Source organism: Rhea americana, unplaced genomic scaffold (assembly GCF_003343005.1).
Source record: "Rhea americana isolate MKP2758 unplaced genomic scaffold, rheAme1 scaffold_330, whole genome shotgun sequence".
NCBI classification, from domain to species: Eukaryota; Metazoa; Chordata; class Aves; order Rheiformes; family Rheidae; genus Rhea; species Rhea americana.
This window is the reverse complement of record NW_028186458.1, coordinates 28,469-42,796: the sequence shown is the minus strand read 5'-3', so window position 1 is coordinate 42,796 and position 14,328 is coordinate 28,469. Positions and strand designations below refer to the sequence as shown.

Here is a 14,328-nt window from a genome sequence, read left to right as displayed (position 1 = left end):
TGCCGCTTCAGTGCATTCAGAGTTCATCTGACAAACAGGCTGAGGTATTTGGTGGTGTAAACCAGATTTGTTGTGAAAGGATATAATGATGCCTTTCTAACGACAGCACATTGTGCATGTAAGTAGCCTGTCCTCAAATCAGAATAATATTGGCACTTGTCCTTTTGAAAATGTGATTAGAAATTAGGAATGTTGTATTTGCTTTATGCTAATAGGTAAAAGTTTGTTTTACTCAGAGTAATCTGAGTATAATCTGAAGCTAGATTAACACTCATCAACTTCTTCTAGATGTGCTTCAAGACAAAGTAGAACTGCAGTTCCTTCGACTGGAGTGTTTCAGGCTACAACTGTGTGGTTTTATTCCATTATATTATGGTGTTTTGATGCTGAAGTTTATGCCTGATGGTATTAAGTCTAAATTCAGAAGGTATTTCTAATAAGTAATAAGGGGAATAATCAATTTTAATGTCAGAAAGAACCATGGAATCATGCTGTCTAACCTGTTGATTGTATGGTGTCCAGAACTGTAAATTAAACATACTAAGCAGAGTAATTTGGGCTTTACTGAGGTGTGTTGTTATGTTTGTGCCCAATATTATTCAAATTAAGATTCTTATTTTAAGCAGAATGCCTGTTGTCTTACAGAGCAGTATGTGATGTCCACATTCAAAAGGAATCCACTTGAGCAGGCCTTCAGAACTCCCAATGCTCACTTGACATCGAACTACCTGATAAATCAGTACTGGATAACTGTCAGTCATAAAGCTCCAGCCATACTCTACGACTTGTACATGAGGCTCACAGGAAGAAAGCCCAGGTAGGAAATGGCATGCCTTCAGCCATTGCATAATTATTAATGCTATAGAGAGAAAATCTAACAAGATCTGAGAACTGGCTGCATCAGCCTGGAGTCCCTGATCTTCTTCCTTTCTCCACTCCTTTTTTTTTTAATTGACTGTAACCAAGCATAGCCTAGGATTCCCACCCTCACCATTACTTAGGAGGACAGCACACACTATAAACTCAGCTTTACACTCTTTGAAAGTTACCAAGCAAGTTGAAGAGGAATATTAGGTCAGMGTTACTCTCTTTGGTCCTGCAAAGTTTCTCCAAAGAAATAATGAAGTTAATGCCTGGATGTAGCAGATAACAGGTGTTACTTTATCCTCATTGCTTATATATAAGCTTCTTCTCTGTACTGCAAGATTTCAATTATTAAAACATTCCTTTGTGAATGCTTCAATCTGTCATGAGTAAAGACTCTAGGTTGTATAAAGCCTTGAGATTGGCATGGTTTCGAACATCACAACTAATATTTTTTTTCTCATAAATCAGATGCAAAATTAATAGTTGCTAGCACTGGCCCAGAGCTCTGAAATCCAGAAAGACACAATGATTGCACCCGAGTATGAATAAACTCTGAATTTTATTTACAAGAAAAGCTTACCATTACAATTGGCATTTGAGCCTTGGCAGTGTCATGGCTAGAATAAACACAGGCATGTGTGTCTCATGTGGACAGAATTCTTTTGTAAATAATTGACTTGGCCAACTTCCGTCCTTATTCCTTGCAACCACAGAGGAGAATTTATTGCATAGCAGAAGAACAATATGCCAGTGCTGTGCTCTGCATCTGCTGCTCTGCTAGTTAGAAAGCTGGATTCAACAAAACTGAAATGGGTAGTTGTAAGCACTAAGCGTTACTGTTACAACTGACATTTCTTTTCATGAAGGTGATCGTCATTGCTAGTCAATGGACGTTGTCCATAATAGTATCCTTGAATTTCAAATAGAGCTCAGCATGAACTCATGTTGAGAAAGGTCTCTTCTTACAAACTTTCAGATTTATGACTCGAGCAAACAGGGCTCAGCAACAAGTTTAGGAGTTCCCCAAGCCCTTTTTGTAATTTCCCTTTCTTCTTACAGAGCTGCTACAGCTCATCAAGATACTGCTGCAATGTGGTATAACAGGCATGGTAGCAACTCATTCTTTCTTTTTTCACAGCTACCTAAAGGTCTTTATGCCTTAAGGGTAGCAAGCCATAGATTTAAAAGGATGAATGTGTCACTGAACCTGCTTTAAATGTTCACCTTTAATTTTTCACTCTACTTTAAGCAAGCATCTAAGCTTAACTTTCTTCCCACTTGTCACTCCCATCTATTGAAGTACAGGCTATAGCAGTTTCTTGAATCGTCTCCATGACCCTATGCCAGATTTACAAGCAGTGAGAAGGAACTTCTTTGCCACAAACAAGGCTTAGACCTCAGTTCTCTACTGCACCCTTACTGAACTCATTGTAAGGAAGTGTATTATCATATAGGATGTGTTATCTGGGAACTGGTTGCGATTTTGCAAGTCTAAATCTATCCTGTTTATTCAGGATAGCCTATGACCTTCACTAATTTGAATTGCAAGGTACTTGGGAGAAATTCAATTGTAGTTCCTCATGTAGCTGTGCTGTACCACATGCAACACCTCATGAGCTGGCAGTGGGAAAGGGCAGGTAAAAGGGTCATCTCCATTAGCTCTAGACTTGTGTATAACTCCTCTCCCAGGAATCTTACTTTAAGCGCTAGCTCTTTTCACATAAATTGCCAGATGTCTCGCAAAACTGTCTTGAATGGCTTCCAGTTATTGCTACATACTTATCCGTGGCTTAGAAAATAATATGACATTAGTAGTCTTTCAGGGCAATCTGTCACACCTGAGAATCTGCTCATGCAAGGTTCAGTGTTGGAGCAAATACGAAAATCATTGCTGTAAATAGCTTTCAAGATGCATTTCTGAAATATAAATATTAAGGCTGTCAGTGAAAGCTAATGCTTGTTGTTTGTTTATTGTTTTCCTCTCAATTAATCCACACTGGAGAATGAGATGCTCTGTAAGAAACCTTTGCCATAGCCTCTAGAAGGCTGCAGAAAAGCATTTTTCTACGTGGTGGTGATTTCAGTGCACTATTTTTTAATCCAAATTAGTTACTAATTTTAACTTGGTGGTGACATTTGGGCTTTACCAGTTAGCATGAACTACAGTTTTCAAACATGCCTTTAATGCCTTTGTTTCTCTCTTTGACCCTTACTTTCAGCCATTGAGATATGCAGCTTTCAGTAGGTCTACACTGACTCATACAGGCATAGCTCATTTTGCCCGGATTGCCAAGAGGTCATGTGGATGGGATTTTTGTTTTCCAGTGTGACAGTTCATTTTAAAAACAAAAGATGGAGACACATGGTTGATTCTGTTATTGTTGTTTCCATTATCCCTAAACACTCTAAAGATACTGACTACATTTAGGAGTTTGAGGGCCAATCTCAAATCTGTGTAGACTAATCATCTACTTTGTTTCCCACGTTCTTAAAAGGTATTAAAATATTCAGGGTATTGCTCCATAATTCTTATCTACTTGGAGACAACCAGGAAGATTAATCTGAAGTAATTTTAAGCAGTTTAGTTAAACTGCATTTAGACACATTATGTAGACATACACATGATTATTCAGAATGAAAATACCCTTAATCTGATGGTTTACTTTACTTCTATAATGAAGGCTACTTTAATTCTAAGTAGAAGTGTTTGTATAAGGTTTCAATGCACTTTAAATTCACTTTGAGTAATCTGCACAGTTCTTGGAATTGATGTACCCATTGCGTCTTTTTTTGCTGTGCTTAGTGCTTATTGTAGTGGCAGTTGCATCTGTGCAGAGCAAGGCCAGCCTGGCACCATTATTCTGTAGACTGCCTTCTTTTATTTGTCACAGTGACTTAGCTATCCTCTGGGCAGCTCAAAATTTCTCAGGAAAACCACTCTGTCTTCCACAGAAATCATCCTTTTAATGCCTTCTCTTACCCTTATCCATTCTGAGAGTACATAGCATGTCCTCAAAATTGACCAACCACTACACATTGTTTTGTAAAAAAGAAGCCTTTTGTACTCATGATCATTGAGAGAGCTGTTAAATAATCATGTGAGATAGGACAGCAATATTGTGTCATCATTTTTCATATAAAAATGCGTTATGTAAAAGCATAAGATAAATGAGAGACTTGAATCTGTATTTCCAAAGTCCTTATTTAGCAGCTGTACCCCTGAGGCAGCATTCTTCCTTTTCAGGCCACTCACATTCCAGGAAGATGTTCAAACAGTTCCAAAAATACTTCTATGGACCRGACAATTTTCAAGGTCGTCTAGAATTCCTCACTAGACATACGTTCCATCAAACCGTTCCTCCAAACTGACACTACACAAGGAGGGGACTGGCCCTTAAAGGGAAAAAAAGAACTTTTGTTATATACAGATCAAAGAAGCCAAAAGCCACAAAAAATGCTCTTTTCTGAAAAATGAAGTTGAGCTATGGATTTCATGACTTGTCCATGCTGCAGATGCAGCAGCCTCTGAATTGGAGCTGTTTCAGTACAAACTAAATCCAAAATCAGAGCCTCACTGTGGCAGTTAACTCAGGATTGAGAACAGAAATGCATTTGTGCAGTAGGAGATGCCTCCACTCCATGAGGCAAGCAATGTACCTTTGTGGGTTTGCGATCTGCTGTGCATTCACTTCACAATACCACATGGTATAGGTACGTTTTTGGCCTCTTACCCTTGCTTAATTCATGCCAGCAAACTAGGCTTCAGTTCTACCATGGAAGGTGCACTTTTGCACCCATGTTGAAGTCAACAATAAAGCCAGTAGGATCAAGGACCTCAGCTGGCAGAGTTAGATCCTTGCTCAGCCTGATGAGCACCAGTGAAGTGCTTTACTGGAATCACAACTCTTATTCATCTGGACTGGTGAAAACAATTATGGATCAAAACTCCTGTTTTTGCAAAGGTTAAATTTTCTATCTGTCACTGACAATCCTGCTCTGTTTCAGAATGATGAAGATTATCAATCGACTGCACAAGTCTATGATGCTCCTGCAGTATTTCTCCACCCAGTCCTGGGATTGGTCTTCAGATAATATGAATATGTTAATGAGTCATCTTAACCCAGAGGACAAAAAGGTAAGCGTGTCCTGTATATAGATTACTAAACTGCATTTCTTTTCATCTGCAGCAATCATTTTTGGCGTATGGTTGAGCCTTCAAAAGATACCTGCCTAGATGACTCAGATTAACTTTAGACTTAAATAATGATTTCCCCCTTTGTTTTATTAAGTAGCAGATCAGGATCAATCTATTATAGGAAGATGTTTTCTTCTGAGATGTATTGCAGAAATGGATGAATCAGTAACTGAAGTCTTTCCAACTAATATGGCAGCTCTCTGTCTTTAGCTCTCAGGTTTCTATTTGGCCCACAAACAATCTAGATTTATTTCCACAGACAAAATAGATTGTATGAAAGCAGCATGCCTTTATATTCTCTATGACCTTGTGACAAAGGTACAGTGACCTTTGTGTTGGGGAAGCTAAAGGCATCATATGCAATGCTGATCTATTACCTCCCGCACGGTTGGTTACATAGACTGGGATACTCAATGCAGTTGGAAAGCTAAGAACATTCTCTTCTGGATGGTCACACAACATTTTCATTTCTAAGAAGAAATGGTCAATTTCAGTCTTCAAGTCACAGCTCCAAGCCCTGAGAATCTCAAGTATCACCCTTCATGGGAGGATATGACCATGTTAACTAATGTTCTATACAGGGACCTCAGAAAGAGAGTATCAACAGTAATGCTAGGACGTGTGCTAAAGGTAGTTTTGTTGTAATGGATTAGTCACTGAAACTTTGTGTAGCATTCCCAAGGTCTTCTCACCCTAGTTTTCTGTGTGTCTTGCTTTTGGAAAACTAGGGAGGTCCTTTACAACATCACTTTCTCCTACCTCTCTTCTGGCAGTCCCTGGCTTTTGGTGCGTAACCTGGATGGAATTCACTTGAAAGATTTGGGCATTTTCATCCACATTGGTTTTAATAGGTATTGCCTTAGGAAGCTTAGTTAACACACAGTGTCATATCCTGAGCAATACAAAAAAGCGCCTGTTCTCTGAGAGCAGTTATTTTGCGGGATGTCAAGCTCCACCGGACTCTTTATAGGTCTGAAATACTTCTTCTTAACAATAGAATTATAACTGAATGACTGACAGAACATAAAAAGTAAGAGAATTTTGTGATCTGCACTGAATCCTATGCTGCCACTGCTACACTGCAAGCAGTACTCAAATAAGATAGTGTATGGGCAGCACAGATGTCTATACATATCTGATAGACACACGGGGATCTGCATGGTAGCTAACCTTCTGTATTTGACGCAGTTAGGCAATTCCTCTCTGCTCAGTTGCTGCTATTCTGATACCAAAACTCTTGTAGCAAACCAAACAGCCTGCATTGAAAGGAAGATATTTTCCAAGTATCTTCCCTTTTAAGCCCTTGCAAATAAGAAATGTCGATCACTTCTTCATTCATTAAAAAAAAAACTCTACAAAATCACTTCCTCTTTAAAAATCAAGTTGTTTCTTTGCTCTAACAGACAGACAACCACCTCAGAGCACTGCTAACAATTTTTCCAATATCAGCGTTTGAAATTAACTAGTGTCATTAGCTCTGCAGTAAGATTTCTCAATGCCGAACAAAAGACTAACCCATTCCTTGGATTCCTTGGATTTCTATCAGTCTAGATGCTGAGAGAGAATGCAGCACAGCACAAAGTAATAACTGATGCAAAGGTACCTGTTGATTAAATGTCCAATTCATTTATTTAAACTTAAAATATAATTCTAATGACACATCAAAAAACTGCAAGAAGACTTTCAGATGAATCAACTTGCATAAGTTGAATGCCATTTTTCTTTCATGCTTTATAAATGCGTATATATGTATATATATACATATATTTATGTACAAGTGGCCACTTGACAGAAAAAAACATCTGTTTCCTCTAGCTAACACCACATTTCTACTTGTTTTGCCCAAATACCCAATTGGGTAAGATAGGGATGAACATTAATCCGCAGATTTGAAGCACGGTTTGTTAGTGCCCATCTCTTCTTTGAAATTTGGTGGCTTTAAAAACCTAGCAGAAAGGGCCTTATCAGGAGCAGATGACAATAAAGAGTTGGTACTTAAAGTGTACTTGTTTTAAATTCTACTTTGAAAATACTACTCTTTGTCTTTAAATCTCAGTTGTACAACTTTGATGTTCGTCAGCTGCACTGGTCAGAGTACATTGAAAGCTACTGCCTAGGTGCTAAGAAGTACTTGCTAAATGAGGACATGTCTGGGATTCCAGCAGCAAAGCAGCACTTACGRAAGTAAGTCATACCTTGAAAGGCTGTTGAGAAAAATTACTCTGTTCACATTGCAACAAGTTATTGTTGAATAACATGCTAGATAAACACAGCACAGCTTCTTTCTTATGGCAAAGGGTACTTGGTCCGGTACTTAATTTTTCCACCCTCTGAGAAAACAGAGCTTATGGTAAACTTAACAATCAGAGGGTTGATGTTATGTAATTACAGAAGATATCCAAGTAATGAAGTTACAATACGTAAGAGGAGTCCATGAATGCAGAAGTTCCAGGTCGTTCAGTATTACAATAGAAAAATTAAAGTCATATTTAAAATTTATGAAGCTCCTAAAAGCTTTTAGCAATTCAAAGGGATTGCATAAAAACTTCAAGCAAACATGGTATTTTAAATTTCATTTTAAAGTTGAAATTTCTAATCATTTGTAGGAGGAGGAATATGCAGATGGGCAAAATGAGATAGTCCCTCTCTAGTTCAATTAAATACTGTGCTCTTCTTGTCTCCTCCAACCAAGAGAAGAAAGAGAAATTCATGTGCAGAATTAGGCTACTAGTTTCTTTTAAGAATACCATAGCTGAGCACTGTAAATACTAGACAAATAGAAGTAGTTGCCAAAAGGAAGGAATCCTAAACAAGTTCCTAGTCATTTTAAAAAGATTTATAAGAATTTCTGTAACAATGGTCTCATAATCCCAGGTAGGTAATATAATGTTAGTGTTAGAGTTTACAAACTAAATAAAGGACTCTTTCAAAAATCAAACCATTCTTGGGCTTATTAGGTATGAAGCTATTGGTCAAACATTGGGTAAGTTGAGTTATAGAGAGCTGTAGAAACTGTAGAAATAAAAATGACTAGCATTTCAAAGACTGAATAATTCCTTTTAAATACGTGGTTAAAAAAAAAAAGAAAGCACTGGAAAAGTGAAGGCCACTGATGGTTACTGAGTAATTATCCAACACTATAGGTGAGGTTTCACCCAACAGGAAAGCTTTTTCATCAGCCCCAGCAAAAATCCTGCAGTCAGTCAACAATCCTACATAATCAAAAATAACCAATATACCCAAATATAGCAGGACATGTTGGACATTTCCTAGCTCATCATTTAGAAATCACTTCTTACTATGAACTCAGTGTCTATGCRTGTCTGAAAGGAGAATACACAAAACAGCAGCAACTTGGAATAAAAATATTCAACCTTTTCCATTAACTATTCACTACAGCATAACATCAGCACCATTTCTGGCAGGATGGTACTGTGGGACAGAAGGAAGACATCCTAGGCTCAGTGCCTTCATTAAAATAGGAATGGCAAAAAGCTGAAGGACCACTTGTAAAAAGATTTCTTATAAAATTATCAGCAGTAAATGGAACAAGGTGGTACAGTTTTGGGGTGGGCTTTTTGTCTTCCTCCATAATATGTGTCTCTCTCTTTCTCAGGCTGAGGAACATCCGATACGCATTCAACACTACCCTCCTAGTGATCATCTGGCGCATTTTCATTGCAAGGTCACAGATGGCTCGAAACATCTGGTACTTTGTGGTGAGCCTCTGCTATAAGTTCCTTTCCTACTTCAGGGCATCCAGCACCCTCAGGCACTGAAGCAGTCCATCAGCATCCAGCCTCTTCCACAAGGACCTCCATCTCCTCTAATCCACAACTGTGCCCATCTAGGCCTGAAATTAGCAGAAAATCCACTCCCTCCAACAGCAGCCAGCATTTATTGTGCACTGTTACATGTTCACCTTTTTAATTTGAAGTAATGCTTTAATACATGGTGGTCTTTCTTCCATAGGACCAGGCCAATTTTTAAAGCCATAACTGAAGCTTTAGGAGCAGGTCAAGCTGGAATCTTTCATCCAGAGTCAGAAGTGGAAGAGTATGGATTAACTAAAGTCACCGTCTTCCCATGCACAGCCTAGGCTATCTCAATCCCACCTTCTTCCTTAAGCAAAGTTAAGGGCATAGAAACTTGGAAGAAAGGTATGTGATCAGAGAAGAAACAGTTGATAAAATTAACCTGTGAGAGGTCTTCCTAAAGAGGCTATTCTTTCATTCACATTCAGTGAAATGGTACCTGATTTTGTCTATCAGCTACAGAGGGCTGATACTTTCAAGCCATAACTAAAGAGATGCATAGAATTCATGTATCTGTTTTAACTGTGCTCACTCACAAGCTGCTTTATTTTTCTCTCTGTAGTTAAACTGGCAGTTTAACTTCTATTATAAAGCCCTGCTCTTGCATTTATCATTTTTGCTTGGAACTTTTTTTTTTTGTTTGTTTGAAAAATGCTCTATTTACTCTGAGGATGAAGGGAAGACTTCTGAAAAGATTGAATAAAAATTCTGAAGCTTTTTTTTTGAGAAATAGGTCCCTTTTCACCCTCCTCCATTTGTCAGTAGAAAATTACTCTCCTTGTAGCTCAAAAGCAGCCTGTTACTCCCCTTTAAGCTTTCATTATGGCTAAATTACTTTGCAGTTGGTCACTTGCACTGGCCAAGCAAGTATAAAGGAGTGTATGCAGTGAATGCAATCACACCAATTCTGCTACCATGGCTGCCAGTAGGAATTAAAGAATTCAAAACTTGTTTTTGTTGAGGATAGAAAAGATTTCATCAACTTCTATTTAAAACTGGTTATGCTTCACAAAAGTAAAATGTTTTGTCCTTTGTTGCAGTTTAGAAAGCACCTACTAAAGCCCAGAGCTATAAGAGATGTCTGTTTGACTTAGTGACAGATGTCACCGATAATTGAATTTTAGGTTTTTTCTAAGTATGAATTCCTGTGAGGAGAGAGAGAAAGACAACCTTCTTCAAAGTAGCTCGTGCAATGATGGCACTACTACAACAGTAACAAATTTATCATACTAGCAGATTTTCAAAGTCAAATCTAATACTGGATTTTTTTTTGAGTAAATTGAATAAGCACTTCAAGATTATAAGACTTCAAAACAACTACTTTTTGAAACACCTGCAGCATTCAACTTGTCTAGTCTTTTGTCGTTCTAGATATCTGAAAAAGTACAACCCAAAAATGATTCTTTTCAGTGCTGAGAATAGCAGAGCACTTACAAGGCTGGCATTCTTTAAAAGCTGTACCTGTTTTTGGCAATGAAGACAACAAGTTATCACAACAGTATATTTTCTTCTTAGGTATCCAAGCTGGTTCAGAGTCTTTTTAAAAGAACAAGGAATTAATTTCCTCCATGTATTCCCTAGAGGTCTGGTTTCAAGCAGTTGCCAAAGGATACTTGCAGCAGAACCTGACCAGAAGCACACTGTCCAAAATAGCAGGGCTCTGCCGTTGCCTACAAAGGCCTCAGTACTTGCCACATGTTGCTTCAGACCTATGTTTAGGTAGGTTAAGCGGATGGCTTACAAAGATGCAGGGGTTTTTAAATAAAAGTTCTTCATTTGAAAACATACTTGCACTGTACTAGTTGTGAGCCGAGTATTTTCCAGCTCTAGAAAGGTTTGAGTGCGGTGCATTGCATATTTGTAGCATGTCACTGCCTGTGAATTCAGGAGCTATGGTTTCAGCCACCTAGGACTGGGCATGTATATCACAAAAGTCAGCTGCATTATATTTGGATGCCTGGCTAACTTGGCTATGCGGAGACTGCATAGCTTTGGCAGAGTGAGGCAGGGCTCTGCAGGAGATCCTCTCTGTTAAAAGTATTTGCTCAAGTAAATAATCAAGTATCAGCCAGTTTCCAGTCTTTTCTCATATGAAATGTTAAAAAGAAAAGTGCAGACTATTTTGAAAGAAGCTTAATTAAAGAAAAAATAGGCAAGAATCCTAACTGATATCCTCGAAGTCTTTTTAAGTGCCTATCTTATGTATAAAGAGAAGCAACAGCTAAGGGAATCACAACTCTTCAGTTGTCCACATGACAGACAAAATAACAAGTCCTGCAGAACAGTCAGATACTGCAGACAGCAGAGCACCTATGACATCTGGCTGAAGTACATATACAAAATCTAATGTTACTGGGCTAGGAGTAAAGTCTCCTGCCGTCCCTCCTTCAATCCTTGTCATGCCACGTGTTCAGCAAATATGCCTATAGAGATGTATAATTACTTGCACAGGTTGTGTTGTCCCAGTAAGTCTGATACATATGTTTGCTCAGTATCAGAACTGTATCTAGAGTGTGTCTGGACCTGCAAAAAGATGCTTCAGGTTCACTCATACCGATGGTGGTGACATGTATTAAAGCACTTCAGCATTTTGCTCAAGGTAACAGAAGTAGCAAAGCTGCTACTCATCCCTGCAAAAGAGCAGGAACTGCTGGGGATCTGCTGTGAGAAGCTTAGTTGTTGCAGATGGTTCATGCTCTCCTGGCAGACTTTCACAACATTGCCCACAGCTGGCTCCCAAGCTCTGGCCTTACTTAAGAGAGACAGAGCTATTAGCTTTCCTTAACACAAAGATAACGTGGTGAAACAAGTTTCAACAATCTTTAACCATTTTCTTGTGGCTTTAGATATTTTCAGGTGATTGGTCTGAATCGCAAAAGTATTTCAGAAAAATCTCAATACAGAGATTAACATCTGGCAATGGCATTTTGGTGGCAGTCCTTGCTGCAATCATGGCAGGCTGGACTCGAGTTTAAAATTTGCTCTGACCTCAAACAGTGATTTACCTTTGGGGTTTTCCTGTGTGTACCTCGGTGCATTTGCATTTGCTCTGAAAAAAAATCAAGCCTTGGAGAATGTATCTAAAAGAAAAAAGCCACTGATAGCTACTTTTCTTTTTCCTTGTTCCATCTCCCTCTCTTTCATGTATGTACACACCCTTTTGGCAAATTGAAACCCAAATACAATTATTAAGTTAAATTAGAGGTCCTGCAGAAACCAATATTTGGGGACCACATATTAATGTGAAAAACTCTGGAGTAGATTTTACTCATTACGGTTGAGGGCTAGAGAATTAATTTTAATACTCATATGGTTGAAGCAGGACAAGGGTTAGAGAATTAATTTTAATGCTCAAATGGTTGAAGCAGGACTCAGGATTTTTATAGAGATAGCATAGAGGGAAGAGCCCCTTCAGCATTTTATTGTCAGTTGAGTTTCTTGTATCAAAATGCATGAATAAAAGTTCCCCCACCCCTTGTCAGCCTGTCCCCTAGCTCCTGGCAGACAGCACAGAGACCAATATTTCTGCACAGCCACTGCAGAAAATATCTGCCACAAGACAGTGCAATGGGATTATCAGCTGTAATCATACCCCACAGACTACCCACTTACAGTGTTAGAAGCCTGCATTGCTGCTATAGAAATAACATGGGAACACTGCTGAGAACAGTGTGCTAATGTTTTTGTTAATACTATGCATATATACTAGTCTGTAGGCTAAAGCTATAAACTGCCATGTGAAAGTAGTGAAACACTGAGTATCATTTTATTGTCAAATAGAGATGGGCATAAGTCATCAAACTTGCAATTAAGAAGCATTTTTTTATTAAATAGCTATATAAAAAACCCAAATCTCTAAAATTATTCTGAGTTTAAACTGCCATTTGACTGACAAACAAGGCTGTTTATCTCCAGTAAGTCTGTTGTAAAAATAAAATTTATCAATGCTGTCCCCTTCATACACATACACACACCAAATAACTTTGTTAAGAAAACCCAAATTGTTTATTTCTTAAGAAACCTTCCTTGACCAGAGGAACAGACATATCTCTTTAAGAAATTTAATATTTTTCCTTTTTCAATAAAACATGATTGTATATGTTTTGTCTGTGCGTATATTCACATTTTTCAGTACCCGTTTTCTCATACAAAATAATGAGATGGTAAAAATAGTAGATATTGTACTGAAATGCCAGGCTGTGCTTCTTTGGTAAGCACTGTTCTAATTTAGTTATGATGAAATGATAAAACCTATCCTTGTTTCCTGTACAAAGGAAACCTAGCCTGTAGTACTATTAAATAATCAAATCATTGTCATGAATAAGCAACTGGTAAAAGAGGGAGGGGGACACTCTTTGGTTTGTAAATAAGTTGCAGCTTCATGTTTGAAAGCACGCTATTGCTCTTCCAGCATTGCAGAAAGTAAGGATGAACTCATTACAGTTGGGCCCTTTATTCTAGTGCAGAGTAAATAATATACTGTACCTTCCCCTAAAGCTATATGGTAAATATCCCATTTCCTGGTGCTAAACATTGGTAAGAAGGTGGTTCAGACATACCTAAGGATGATTAAAAAAAAAAAAAGAAAGAAAAATATTTGGGGAATAACTAAAAAAGTGCTTTCCCACTTTTGTCTATTGCTTAAATAAACTGTAGATTGAGTTGTTTTCTTCAGATCAACATGAAACTGCTTATAAAAAGTTTCTTGTTCCTACATAATCTTGGCAGACCTCACTTTATAGTAAAATATGTACTCTTCCACTGTCCAAAATTTATATGGTTCTATCTGCTATTTCTATATTCTTGTTAGCTACAAAACAACTTAATGTTATAAATCTTACTTATAAAGTTTCTAATTTAAGGATGTAATCTTTTGACCTCTCAAATCTGATAAAATCACAAGTCACAAATCATAAGAACCTCAGTTAAAAAATGGTTAATATGAAGTTTATGTTATTTTAAACATTTAATAAAACAAAATATTTTAAAACTATGACTATTTTGCATCAGTTTACTTAAACTGCTAAAAAAGTGTGGTTTCTTGCTGGCCATTGTAGTGTTGCACAGGCTGCATCTTTACCATGCTGCAGCCTGGCTGTCAGACTGTGCAGAACTGAAGCCCTCAAAGACTTGCTGCACAGATAAAGAAAGAAAGAAAGAAAGAAAAATGCACTATTTTTAACAAGAATGCCTGTGAGACTTGAAACTGGATAGCTACAACCAGAAAGAATGAATCTCTGATCAGTGTCCTGATGAAAGGGATAGGGCCAGATATRTAGTCAAGGTAAATTGGTAAAAACCAAACTAATTTCTTGAACAACATAAAATTTGCATCTGAGATCCCTTCCCCTAAATTAATAGTTTTACAAGTTATGAACTTTATTTTACCTTTAGAGTAAAGTTAACTACAAAATGGTCCTCTAGCATAGAGAGATTTTAATGTTCGAAGAA

At 37.8% G+C, this 14,328-nt stretch overlaps 1 protein-coding gene across 7 annotated transcripts in view; it reads left to right on the top strand.

Moving 5' to 3' along the window:
* FAR2 (fatty acyl-CoA reductase 2) overlaps positions 1-13,793 on the top strand; it is a 140,613-nt gene extending 126,820 nt beyond the window's left edge. For all 7 annotated transcript variants that reach the window (XM_085311068.1, XM_085311069.1, XM_085311071.1 and 4 more), the window contains 4 exons: positions 646-817; positions 4,873-5,002; positions 7,119-7,246; positions 8,679-13,793. In XM_085311068.1, the coding sequence (XP_085167194.1) occupies positions 646-817; positions 4,873-5,002; positions 7,119-7,246; positions 8,679-8,841 (593 nt within the window). In that variant the 3' untranslated portion in view covers positions 8,842-13,793. The remainder of the gene's footprint in view (positions 1-645; positions 818-4,872; positions 5,003-7,118; positions 7,247-8,678) is intronic.
* Positions 13,794-14,328: the final 535 nt, after the last annotated feature.